The sequence below is a fragment of the Geotrypetes seraphini genome, chromosome 9 (assembly GCF_902459505.1).
Source record: "Geotrypetes seraphini chromosome 9, aGeoSer1.1, whole genome shotgun sequence".
Classification (NCBI taxonomy): Eukaryota; Metazoa; Chordata; class Amphibia; order Gymnophiona; family Dermophiidae; genus Geotrypetes; species Geotrypetes seraphini.
The window spans coordinates 95,395,575-95,409,453 of NC_047092.1; the positions used below are offsets into that span (position 1 = coordinate 95,395,575).

At 45.1% G+C, this 13,879-nt stretch overlaps 1 protein-coding gene across 5 annotated transcripts in view; it reads left to right on the top strand.

Moving 5' to 3' along the window:
* The first annotated feature begins 8,547 nt into the window (after positions 1 to 8,547).
* MSL2 (MSL complex subunit 2) overlaps positions 8,548 to 13,879 on the top strand; it is a 359,130-nt gene continuing 353,798 nt past the window's right edge. For 3 of the 5 annotated variants that reach the window (XM_033957915.1, XM_033957913.1, XM_033957916.1), the window contains exon 1: positions 10,099 to 10,206. Coding sequence is in view for 1 of the 5 variants with exons in the window: in XM_033957912.1 (XP_033813803.1) it covers positions 10,065 to 10,206 (142 nt within the window). In the remaining 4 variants the exon portion in view is untranslated. Of the gene's footprint in view, positions 10,207 to 13,879 lie in introns of all 5 variants that reach the window. The other 2 variants (XM_033957912.1, XM_033957914.1) reach the window with 2 other exon arrangements.

Below are 13,879 nucleotides of genomic sequence, written 5' to 3' on the forward strand. Positions count from 1 at the left end.
TAAGCTGCGCTGGCGTGCGCTGGCGCACAAAATATTACATCGCAGCGCACACGTTTCTCGTCACAGCGCACGATCGGAAGAGGCGTACGGCAGATGGCAGGGCGGCGAGAGGAGAATCGGGCGAGTTGGCTCATAACTTGCTGGCGCCCGATATTTTTGGCTCACGGTGAAAAAAGTTTGCTCACAACACCCGCCCGCTTAGAGGGAACACTGGTTGCATGTCATTGTAATAAAAAGATCAGGCTTGCCATATTTTCTGACAATTGCCATTGCATCTTGATAATTTTGTAGCATATTTCTGGGGCTACCTGTAAATGAGGAAGGCAAAATATAAGTTTTTCCAGGAATTACCGTATTTTCACGCAAATAACACGCACCCGTATAAAACGCGCACACGGATATAGCGCGCAGAAATCACGATGATTTGCACAAAAACTTTGATATACCGCGCTCACGGGTATACCGCGCATGCTGCCCGACGCTCCTTTCGCCCGCCCTGACTTTCCGTGCGCTGTCCCGACTCTCCGTTCACCCCCCCTGACTTCCATGCACTGTCCCCCCTTGAAGGTCTGTCCCCATCCTGAAAGCCTGATGCCCCCCCCCCGACGTCCGATACATCCCTCCCCCCGAAGGACCGCCGACTCCCCAACAATATCGGGCCAGGAGGGAGCCCAAATCCTCCTGGCCACGGCGACCCCCTAACCCCACCCCGCACTACATTACGGGCAGGAGGGATCCCAGGCCCTCCTGCCCTCGACGCAAACCCCCCTCCCCCCAACGACCGCCCTCCCCAAGAACCTCCGACCGCCCCCCCAGCCGACCCGCGACCCCCCTGGCGACCCCCCCGACCCCCCCACCCCCCTTACCTTTGGTAGTTGGGCCAGAAGGGAGCCCAAACCCTCCTGGCCACGGTGACCCCCTAACCCCACCCCGCACTACATTACGGGCAGGAGGGATCCCAGGCCCTCCTGCCCTCGACGCAAACCCCCCTCCCCCCCAACGACCGCCCCCCCCAAGAACCCCCGACCGCCCCCCAGCCGACCCGCGATCCCCCTGGCAACCCCCACGACCCCCCCACCCCCTTCCCCGTACCTTTGGTAGTTGTCCGGACAGACGGGAGCCAAACCCGCCTGTCCGGCAGGCAGCCAACGAAGGAATGAGGCCGGATTGGCCCATCCATCCTAAAGCTCCGCCTACTGGTGGGGCCTAAGGCGCGTGGGCCAATCAGAATAGGCCCTGGAGCCTTAGGTCCCACCTGGGGGCGCGGCCTGAGGCACATGGTCGGGTTGGGCCCATGTGCCTCAGGCCGCGCCCCCAGGTGGGACCTAAGGCTCCAGGGCCTATTCTGATTGGCCCACGCGCCTTAGGCCCCACCAGTAGGCGGAGCTTTAGGATGGATGGGCCAATCCGGCCTCATTCCTTCGTTGGCTGCCTGCCGGACAGGCGGGTTTGGCTCCCGTCTGTCCGGCCAACTACCAAAGGTACGGGGAAGGGGGGTGGGGGGGTCGTGGGGGTCGCCAGGGGGATCGCGGGTCGGCTGGGGGGCGGTCGGAGGTTCTTGGGGGGGACGGTCGTTGGGGGGGAGGGGGGTTTGCGTCGAGGGCAGGAGGGCCTGGGATCCCTCCTGCCCGTAATGTAGTGCGGGGTGGGGTTAGGGGGTCGCCGTGGCCAGGAGGGTTTGGGCTCCCTTCTGGCCCGATATTGTCGGGAAGTCGGCGGTCCTTCGGGGTGGGGGTGCGAGTGGTCCTGCCGGGGGGGGGGATGTATCGGACGTCGGGGAGTCGGCCGGGCAAGAGGGCTTGGGCTCCCTCTTGCTCCGATCGTGGATGCGGGTGCGGATGGGAGCGCGTGCGAGCGGTCGTTCGGGGTGGGGGTGCGAGCGGTCCTGCTGGGGGGGGTGAATCGGGCGTCGGGCGGGGTGGGAACTATGTTTTAAAACTTTGGTATACCGCGCTCACGCATATAACGCGCGAGGGGTATGCGCGGTAGGTAAAAACGCGTATAACGCGCGCGTTATATGCGTGAAAATACGGTAGGCCTGCATCGTTGGCTTCATTAATTAAATAGTCCATTAATCCTGAGTATTTTTCTACTCTTAATTTTGGCTGATTTTGGCGTGTGTAATTTAGTCTGTTGGCTTCAGTTTTGACATATGCATCTACAATATATTGTTGTGTAAGCCGGCCAGCATGTAAGAAGGGATTAAATACATCTCTGATGGAAAGACGGTACCCATAATATTGCATTTGTGTTACCCTAACGCTAGGATTTTTTGACTGATTTGTTAAGCCTACTAAGGCTTGTGGTCTGTGTTGCAAAGGTATGTCAATTCCCCAGCTTTGATCCCTATATGGGAAGAGCAATGGGTAAACCATGGGTTCCAGATTAGGATCAAGGACACTAATTTTTTGTGTTATCCTTTGTGTTGGATTGTCTGCACTTGGTTTGCAGTGTATAAGGAGATCTCGTTCAAGTGGTGGTTCTCCATCATTATTTTGAAAAATAAATGCAACTTCATTATGTGTTCATTATGTGTTATAGCGCCTTTGGTCATTTTTACGATCTTGCACTATTGTCATAGAAACATAGAAATAGACGGCAGATAAGGGCCAAGGCCCATCCAGTCTGCCCACCCTAATGTCCCTCCCCTACCATTGCCCTGTGAATAGATCCCTCCTCTTCCTTTGCCCTGTGAATAGATCCCACGTGACGATCCTATCTGGCCTTAAAATCAGGCACGCTGCTGGCCTTGATCACATGTAGTGGAAGACTATTCCAGCGATCAACCACCCTTTCTGTGAAAAAGAATTTCCTGGTGTCAGCTCGTAGTTTCCCTCCCCTAATTTTCCACGGATGCCCTCTTGTTGTCGTGGGACCCTTGAAGAGGAAGATATCTTCCTCCGTCTCTATGCGGCCCGAGAGATACTTGAACGTCTCGATCATGTCCCCCCTCTCTCTGCGCTCCTCAAGTGAGTATAGCTGCAATTTGTTTAACCGTTCCTCGTATGGGAGATCCTTGAGTCCTGAGACCATCCGAGTGGCCATTCTCTGAACCGACTCCAGTCTCAGCACATCCTTGCGATAATGCAGTCTCCAGAATTGCACACAGTATTCCAGGTGGGGCCTCACCATGGATCTATACAATGGCATAATGACTTCCGGCTTTCGGCTGACGAAGCCTCTGCGTATGCAACCTATGACTTGTCTTGCTTTGGATGAAGCTTGCTCCACTTGATTGGCAGCCTTCATGTCCTCACTGACGATCACCCCTAGGTCACGTTCTGCTTCAGTTCTTGTTAGGATCTCGCCATTTAGGGTGTAAGTCTTGCATGGATTTTGGCTGCCCAGGTGCATAACTTTGCATTTTTTGGCATTGAAGCTGAGTTGCCAGGACCTAGACCAGCGCTCCAGTAGGAGTAGGTCGTGCATCATGTTGTCGGGCATTGAAACATCATCTATTGTGCATTTGCCCACTACATTACTTAGTTTGGCGTCATCAGCGAATAATGTTATTTTACCCCTAAGCCCTTCTGCCAAGTCCCTTATAAAGATGTCATAGTTATCTCCTTAGTAACATTGCCTGTTTTGATGGCATCGTCTTCATATTCTTTTTCAACCTGTTGCAACATTTTGCAGGCCTCAGCAAATGGATTGGATTGTGCCATAAGTGTGCTTAGTGTTTGCATAAGTTCTTGATTTATTCCTGAGTTAGGTGAAATGAGCATTCTTTGTTCTGCAGCTTCAGAGGGATCTAAAATATATAATTGTGCATACTGTCTGTTTTGTCCCTGTTGTGGGTGCAGTGTGCCTACTCTGTGACAAATTGATCCATGGATGCGGAAACAGTATGGGCCAGGGCCAGGAGGCAGGGCGGGTGCGGGTGGGAGTGCATGCGAGTGGTCCTTTGGGGTGGGGGTGCGGGTGCGTGCGAGCGGTCCTTCGGGGTGGGGGTGCGAACGGTCCTGCGGGGGGGGGGGGGGGTGAATTATATAAAAAAATTTTTGTACAACGCGCTCACACGTATAACGCGCAAGGGTATGCGCGGTACATAAAAACCACGTATAACGCGCGTGTTATATGCGAGAAAATACGGTAACTCTCAAGTACAATTGCCACATTAATGTTGAAGTCTGTGCTTCTGTGAAAAGCGTCAAATACCTTTTTAAATATGTATACAAAGGTCATGATTGTACAAATGTTATAATTGAAGAACATGGAAGTTTAAATCATGATGAAATTAAAACTTTTATGAATTCAAGATATGTGAGCGCTCCAGAAGCAGCATGGCATTTGAATGGATTTGAAATGCATTATCAATCACATACCATACACAGATTAGCAGTACATCTGCCTGATGAACAAAATGTATTCTTCAAACCAAATAACATTTCCACAGCAGCATACATAGCTTCACAACGCAATATTCATTTGACAGCTTGGTTCAAACTAAGTCAAGACCACGAAGAAGCAAGGAGTATATTATACCCAGACATTCCATTACACTATGTCTTTGACTCTGACCACTGTACTTGGAAATTACGTCAACGGGGTGCTGAAAAAGTTATTGGACGTATGTATTCAAGTTTCAAGTTTCAAGTTTATTTAATTCTTGATATATCGCCTATATAAACATTCTGTGTTCTGTGAACTTACTATCTTATCCAGAACGCTACTCTCTGCGCCTCCTATTACTCAACGTTTCTGGTGCACAATCCTTTGAACATCTAAGAACTGTAAATGGAAATATCTACCCCACTTTCCAAGAGGCCGCAAAACAAAGAGGCCTCATTAACGATGATAAAGTATGGGACAACACTCTCGAAGATGCGGTGCAATATAACATGCCTAAACAACTAAGGGAATTATTTGCATACATCTGCATATTTGCCTCCCTACAAAATATGAATGACCTTTTCTTAAAATATGAAGAATATCTTATTGAAGATTTAGTTCACACACATATCACTCACAATAATGAATGCACTCTATGTCGTAACATAGCACTCAAACACATATCCAACGTTTTACTACTCCATGGAAAAAAGTGTGAAGATTTTGGATTTCCATACACAAATACTAACCTACAAACAAATACCTACGACCAAAACTTTGAAAAACAAATAGCTGAACAAATGACAACCTTAAACGTAGATCAAAAAACAGCTTTACAAGAAATATTGTCAGCAACCCAAAATAACAACCTCTCCCACCGTTGTTTCTTTTTGGATGGCCCAGGAGGTAGTGGTAAAACCTACCTTTACACAACACTTCTCTGCACATTTCGTGCCCAAGGTAACATTGCACTCCCTGTAGCCTCTACAGCAGGGATCTCAAAGTCCCTCCTTGAGGGCCGCAATCCAGTCGGGTTTTCAGGATTTCCCGAATGAATATGCACTGAAAGCAGTGCATGCACATAGATCTCATGCATATTCATTGGGGAAATCCTGAAAACCCGACTGGATTGCGGCCCTCAAGGAGGGACTTTGAGACCCCTTCTCTACAGGTATAGCAGCAAATCTTCTTAAGGGTGGGAGAACATACCACTCCCAATTCAAATTACCCGTGCCTATACTTGAGAACTGAATATCAAATATGCGTATAAATTCTACAGATGCTGACAATTTACGATCTGCTAAACTAATCATTTGGGACAAATGTACTATGGCCCCCTCTATAGCTCTTACAGTGGTTGACAAACTACTACAAGAAATAATGGATAACAACAAACCCTTTGGAGGAAAAGTTTTCTTACTTGGTGGAGATTTCCGTCAAACGCTTCCCGTGGTGCCTCATGCTGACCAGACAAAAATTGTTGAGGCATGTATAAAGAATAACAACCTGTGGCCAAAATTCAAAGTCCTCAACCTTAAAACCAATATTCGATCAATAGACACCGATTTCAGCATTTGGCTCATCAAAGTTGGTAATGGTGATACGCCACACATTGATGGCTTGCCTGATGACATCATTGAAATCCCTTCACAAATTTTAACCACAGAAAATATCATCAAAGACTTTTTTGGAGAAAAAATTACTATTGCAGATATTCCAAAATTAACCAAAAAATCTATACTTTGCCCAAAAAACTCTGAAGTAAACACCATAAATGAAGAGGTACTCAACATTTTGGAAGGACAAACTGTAACATATCTCAGCTCCACCTCAATTGATGATTCCACTCAGGAACATAAGAACATAAGAAGTTGCCTCCGCTGAGGCAGACCATAGGTCCATCCTGCTCAGCAGTCCGCACCCGCGGCGGCCCATCAGGCCCATTGCCTAAGCAATGGTCTATACCTATCTATACCCCCCAATCCCTTTTTCTTCTAGGAATCTATCCAAACCTTCTTTGAAACCATTTAATGTTTTCTTGTCTACAACAGCCTCTGGAAGCGCGTTCCATGTATCCACCACCCTCTGAGTGAAAAAGAACTTCCTAGCGTTTGTTCTAAACCTGTCCCCTTTCAATTTCTCCGAGTGCCCCCTTGTACTTGTGGCGCCCCTTAATTTGAAAAATCTGCCCCTGTCTATTTTTTCTATGCCCTTCAGGATCTTGAAGGTTTCTATCATGTCTCCTCTAAGTCTTCGCTTCTCCAGGGAGAAAAGTCCCAACTGCTTCAATCTGTCGGTATATGGGAGATTTTCCATTCCCTTTATCAGTTTGGTTGCTCTTCTTTGTACTCCCTCAAGTACCGCCATGTCTTTCTTGAGGTACGGCGACCAGTACTGGACACAGTACTCCAGATGCGGCCGTACCATTGCACGATACAGCGGCATGATGACTTCCTTCGTCCTGGTCGTAATACCCTTCTTAATGATACCCAGCATTCTGTTTGCTTTCCTAGAGGCTGTGGCGCATTGCGCCGATGCCTTCAGTGTTGCGTCTACCATCACTCCCAGGTCTCTCTCCAGGTTACTAACCCCTAGTGGTGTTCCCCCCATTTTGTATGTGGAAGACACACAAAACTATCCAATAGAGTTCCTCAATGAACTAACTCCAACAGGTATGCCAAAACATAAACTCAACCTTAAAAAAGGAACAATCATTATGCTACTTAGAAATCTAAATACTAAAAGAGGATTGTGCAATGGTACCCGCCTCATCATTAATGACTTAAAGAACAACCTCATCATTGCTCAAGTAATAACCGGTTCAGCAGAAGGAGAATTAGTTTTTATTCCACGTATTGATTTGGCTCCAACATCCACTGATTTGCCCTTTACATTACGAAGGCGACAATTTCCAGTCACATTAGCCTTCGCCATGACAATCAATAAAGCTCAGGGGCAAACTTTAGAAAAAGTGGGCATTTACTTGCCAGAACCAGTATTCAGCCATGGCCACTTATATGTAGCTTTTTCTAGAGTTAGAAGTTTTTCAGACATTCTGATGACAGTTGTAGACTGCCCTAACCAAGGAAAACTATTACCAAACTCAAACAGAATCTTCACAAGGAATATTGTCTATAAGGACATTAAAAAACACAAAAACAAAAAATTCTTAAAATAATCTTAACAATAATAATAAAACCCTTCACATGCACAATATAATATAACCACCAAAGAGAGAAGCATCTGGCCACCAAGCATTCTTATACACCCTTAGTTAGTCAGGATTTCTTATGTTGTCTGGGAAGTATGTGTATTATGTTCAGTTAACGGTGGTCTGGGGTAACTAAGGCTTTGGTATACGTTTGCATGTTTGTATGCATAGTTAATTGGGGAGGGGGAGCAATTTGGAAAAAATACTTCCATTTATAGTGTTGCAGAAGAGAACGATCTCACAAGATGAAGATATTTCTCAGACACTTTGGTTTTTTAATTGTACCTATATGCCCCAATGGCACACAGATCTGCTGGAAAAATGGGAAACCAAACAATTTTTAAAGCCCACAACATCCAATTACAAATAAGAAATACAAAAACTTACAAGAAATCAACCGTACAATGGATATTAAACCTCTCACGGTTAATTTTCAGTAAATTGTTTTAACTGTTAAGTCTGCACATCTATTCTAGCACCTGTTAATCTAATGGGCTTAAACACTAGTAATGAATATAATCATACTGAACTTTGTGTGCCTCCTTTGCTCTTTTTACAGTGCTTTGAGAGAAAATAAAATAATCTGCTTTATTCAAAGCTTTTCTGTAATGTTTTTTGTGAGTGGTAATTTTTTTCTCACAGTAGTACATCCATTCACAGCCACAGAAGTTTAGAAAACGTTGTTCAAATACACTTAAATATAAGTTAATATTAAAATTGAAGCAAAGCTTGCCAGACTTGCAGAACAAGTCGGTGCACCATTGCACGACTTTTTATTGACCACTATTGATTATGGAAATGGCTTATACTGTAGTTATATAGGCCACACAACCTCCTCTCAGCAAACGACCCTACAAAACTCTCGGATATGGTTTGCTGTCTCGCGAGAGGGTTGCCAGATCAGCGCCTCTCGTTTCTAAGGAGACGTAGCTACATTCGAGCCCATTCCCCTTCCTCCTCACTGCTTAAGTTATTTATTTAAAACATTACTATTGTTTTCTAACAAAGTTAAGTCACAGCATGATGCTACAGATAAATATAGGGGGGCGGAGACTAAAGGCACGAGAGTATAAGTACAATTTATTAATATTTTAAAATGTGGGGATTGTTTCTAAGAGTGATCAGAAAAGGTTTAATATGCCGGGACTACCAAAAAGCATGAAACACAAGCACTAGATCCAAATGCTACGGACGAAAAGTTCCAAAACGTCTCCACCCCCAGCCAGCTCCATTCGGAGATGGTTAAGATTGCACAGGCGCAGTAAGGGAAGCTTAGAGCACGCAGGCGAGAAAAAAGAGGAGGGCGTAAAAACGGGAGCTTGCGAAAAAGGCCTTTACTATATTTACTATTATCGTTATACGTTAGGCTCCTAGTCGTTGATTGCTTAAGATACATCACCCCTTTTTCACATACACTTGTTACTCTCAGCTTAAATTTTTGCCATCGGAACAGAAGAAAAGAAAAAAATCAGCTGCAAGAAAACGCGGCCTATGTTGTCACTGAGCTTTTCTATCAATTGCTCCATGACTGTGGCCTGCATCAGAATTCTTCGGTGACGGCGGAGAAAAGATCCTTTTATTTTCTCATATTGGCTAATAATCGGAAAACGAAGCCCTTCTTGAAGAAAAAAACGTGAACCTGACCGAGCTTGCCTCACCTCGGAGAATCTCTGAACAGTCGCCTGTGTCACAAGTGTTTCTCGAGATAAAGAGAAACCCGGAGCCCGCGGAGAGTTTCCTGCTTTGTCAGAGATCGTCACGGAATACTAGGGCACCAGGAATTGAAGGGAGCAAAATCTGCGGTTGCCCAGCAAGAACTGAGGGCTTCTATTCGTGCATTTATCATTTGGGAAAACCGTTTTCCTCATTGCTGTATGACACAAGTTTCCCGCATCTTCTGTTTCTGTTCTTCGGTATGGAGTAATCGTATGGAGGAAAGCAAGTTAACAGTTCCTTTTGTGCCTAGCTGCTACAGACAGACTTGTATGGGAGTATAAGACGCTACGTCAAAACATAAAATATTTAAAATTCACACCAGAAGTTACCATAATGCATATTCTGCGCTCTTAGGAAAGGACGCGTGTTTGCTATCAGATTATTACAACTTTCGTTGGGGGAGGGGAGACATGTGAAAACGGGGGTTGACCCCCCAGTCATTTCACTTGGATTATGAATCCGGTTGTATGTATATGTGTTCCCAGTGATTTGAATATATAAATGTGGACTAATTCAGTGGATTATAAAATCTTCACCGCCATCATCAGTACAATCAACTTATGTCTTTTTCTGACAGAAGATCCAAGAGACGATCAGTTTTGTTCAGATACTGAAAGTTCAGTTTTGCTGATCCATGCGTGGGAGCACAGCTTCTTCTGGTTGGTTGGGCCAGGACTGACCTGAATATTTGAATTTTTTTCTTTTTCTTTGGAAATTCCTTTCAGCACTTTTTGTGTGGTTTAGGATTTCAACCAATTAACTTTGTTTCTAACCTGGAGTTAACTTTTTTTTTTTAATATCTGCAATGAACCCGGTGAATGCCACCTCTCTTTACATTTCAGCGAGCCGTCTAGTTCTGAACTACGACCCCGGGGATCCGCAGGCTTTCACAGAAATCAACAAGCTTTTGCCTTACTTCAGGCAATCACTCTCGTGCTGTGTTTGCGGTGAGATTGTTTAATTTTTTGTAATTTCAGTTACGCATATGTTTAATAGATTTTGTGAATTAGTAAGGGTTCATGTCCTTTATAAATTATTGACCGATGATAAACTGATCCACCTTGGCTTTTCCATGGCTTTCATTTTGCCCTCTATCTACTATTTTTCATACAAATATAACATGAAAAATAGGTACCAAAATGAACTTTTGTTTGTTTCAAGTATTCTGAAAAGTTTGAAGTATTGTATTTATTGTGTCCTGTTTTGGCTAGGAAATGTATTGAATCTTAAAAAATTTGGTACAATTTAGGGACTTTATTTTCTTTCTGTGCAGAAGACTTGAAGTGATGTGGTGCAGCCTCTACAAGCTATTTCATCTAAGGTGACATCCAATATTTTTGTGGTTCTAGGGGCAGATGTACAAAATTCTGGCGCTGTAGAGCGCTTGTGAAATGAGTCTGATTTTACAGACAATGCTTATTATATGCATGCTGTTGGTTTTGAGCGTTAGTTGCTAAGGGCTGTGTGGTAGGCACAGCTTTTTTTTTTTTTTTTACAACTTACAACAAGTGTAATCGGAAATAACATTTAAACTTACAAACATCACTTGAATTTCTGTTACAGTCATTTTAAATTAATGAAATTTATCCCTCCCACCCTTACCATATCATATGTAATCAGGTGAGGGGGCAGGCTGGACTACTAGGACAATGGGAAGATAGGGGTGTCTTCTGGATTATGAGGTCTTTTTTTCAGTAGGGAGAGTTTCGGAGGGGATCCACTGAACCCCCATCAATTTTTTGCAGATTGGGATCTTGATTCTCTGACTTTCCTGTCAGTGCTTGAGCCAGTTAGCACTCAGGCACTGACCAGAAAGTAAGGCTACAACAGTGCAGACCTGTCGGCAAATTTTGGCTGCAAATGTGGCACAACGAGGTTAGGGAATCACTTGACAATTATAGAGAATCGCTCGGAGTACTCATTTTAATATTAATGATCTCATTGTACTACATTTGCATGGCAGTATCAGAGACTGCTAGAAAACTCGGAAAAGACCATGGTTAGCCGTTTTCATAATCTGCCGCTAAAATACATGCATGCTAAACTGGCAGAAACCAGTTTAGCAAGCAAAGGCACATTTTAGTTTTAAGAATCTTACTCTAAGTACACTTCTCCCTCTGTATTTGTGGTTTCGCGGTCTGTGGTTTTGGTTATTTGTGGTTTTTCGATTGAAGGCCCCCACCCCCAAATTTAGATCATAGGAAATTGCTGCTCCCAGCACTGCACAGAGAAAATCGCTGCTCCAGTGTTGCACAGAGAAAATCGATCCTCTCAGCTGCACTTTCTTAACTGGAACAGGTCAGGATATTCGCTGTTTTGTGTCTTTTTGTTTTTTAACAGAAAAACTGTGAATAACATATGAAAAGTTATTTGCAGTTTTTCTCTATTCGCTGCCTTGCTGTTCCCCTATCACCGTGAATGCGGCGGGGGAAGTGTACAGGATTTGAAAAAAAATTTTACATATTCACCACTGAACTCCATATATGTATGACTTTGTTATTCTAACTTCTTTAACTCATCTAAGAAAAATATTTTGGTTGTGCTGCAAACAACTCATCTGCAGCTAATCTGACATCCTCAATACAGTCAAACCTCGGTTTGTGAGTAACGCAGTTTGCGAGTGTTTTGCAAGATAAGCAAAACATTCTTGCAAATCTTGCCTCGCAAACTGAGCATTGTCTCGATCTGGGAGCCCCCCATCCCTGAGAACTGGCATTGCACCCCACCCATCCTCCCGCCCAAACCCTTACCACTATCGGGCACCAGTATGCAGCACTAACCCACGCAGCACTGGCATGCAGCACAACCCACAGGACTTGCCGGTGCCGTAAAAGCCTGCCGCCTGTCGCTGATCTCTGCTGGGCCTTGAGCATCTGCACATGCCCAAGGCCTTGTGGCTCCTGCTCTCTCAGAGATTCTAATGAGGTTCTTGGAGAGAGCAGGAGCCAGAAAGCCTTGAGCATACGCAGATGTTCAAGGCCCAACAAAGATCAGCAGCAGATGGCAGGCTTTTTCGGCATCGGCACGTCCTATGGGTTGTGCTGCGTGCTGTTGCTTGATCGTGGTAAGGGTTCGGGCGGGGCGGGGGTGGGCGATGCCGGTTCCCAGGGTGGGGTGGAAGCACGCCAGTGGCCTCGGGGGTGGGAGTGTCTTTGGGATGTGGTGGGGTGGAAGCGTACCAGTGGCCTTGGGGGAAGGGGTGTCTTTTGGATGTGGAATGAATCATTCGAGGTTTCCCTTACTTTCTATGGGGAACTCGCTTTGATATACAAGCACTTTGGTTGGTTTACGAGTATGCTTCTGGAATGAATTATGCTCGCAAACTAAGGTTCTACTGTATTTGAAAAAAATTTTCCCTTGAGATGTTTCTTGAGGTTAGGAAACAGTCCAAAGAGGTCAAATCGGGCGAGTAGGTTGGGTGTTCCAGAACTTTAAAGTGAAGATCTGCCAATTTCTGCTGTGTAATGGCTGCCTTGCAAGGAGCGGCATTGTCCTGAAGAAATGGGGTAGATAAAAATCAGTAATTAAAAAGTCAGATTTTTAAAATTTAATCTCCCCTTTTACAAAACTGTAGCAAGATTTTTAGCGCCAACCGCAGCAGTACAGCTCCAACACTCATAGGAATTCTATGAGCATCGGAGCTGTTATTGCCGTGGCCGGTGCTAAAAAACGCACTACAGTTTTGTAAAAAGGGGGGAGGGGGTTTAGGAAAATCATGAAATAAGGATTAATTTGTAATAAGCTGTATAAGCATGCAATGTTTACATTTTTTGGTAAGTCTTGATGGATGATCCTGTTATATGTGCTTGTATAAAACCAGTAGAAAGGAATGTCTTTCTTGTAGAAACAATTGATAATACCTCAGGAAATGCACATATGTGAACAAAAATTAAAGTATCTATTATGCAGTTTAGTCGCAGACAATGCTGCAAATGTATCCAAGATGAAAAGAAATTTAGAACAGAAAATAATATATGGTTCTTGTACAATCCTGCTTTATTCCTGGACAAGTGGGTTATGAATTTTTGAAGATCACACTAACTCTCAGGTTAAAAAATATTTTTTTCACTTTAAGAAAACTTCGTACTATTAAACACTACACTTCCCCCTCCCCATTTGCGGTTTCGGTAATCGCGATTTCACATATTTGTGATTTTTTGGGGAGGGGGAAAAAGAAAAAAAAACCCATTGTTAAGTCTTCCTCCCGGCATCCTGGCCTTACCTGGTGGTATAGCGGGCTTTCGGGGCAGGAGTGATCTTCCTACGCTTCTGCCCCATGCAGATTGCCTTTAGGAAATAGCTGTAGGGAGTTCCCGTCGTAGTCTCTTTCATCGGTGTTTGTCACGGCCATGTGCAGCTGATTGTGCAGGCGCCGGTTTATAGCAGCGTGCATGAGAAGGGACATGTTTTTTCCGGCGCTGTGGGCCGTTCTTCTGGCTATTCCCCGAGTCTGATTTTCTTTCTATGCAAGCCGAGGCAGGGTAAATTTTGTGGGGCTTGAATCCGACTATGTTTCTAGGAGCATTGATGCAGCGACCACGTGTCAGCGAGAATCAGGCGTGTGCTTGGGTCTCTGGCGATGGCGGGAGAGCTGCAGCGTTCCGGTAGTTTGTTTCCAGC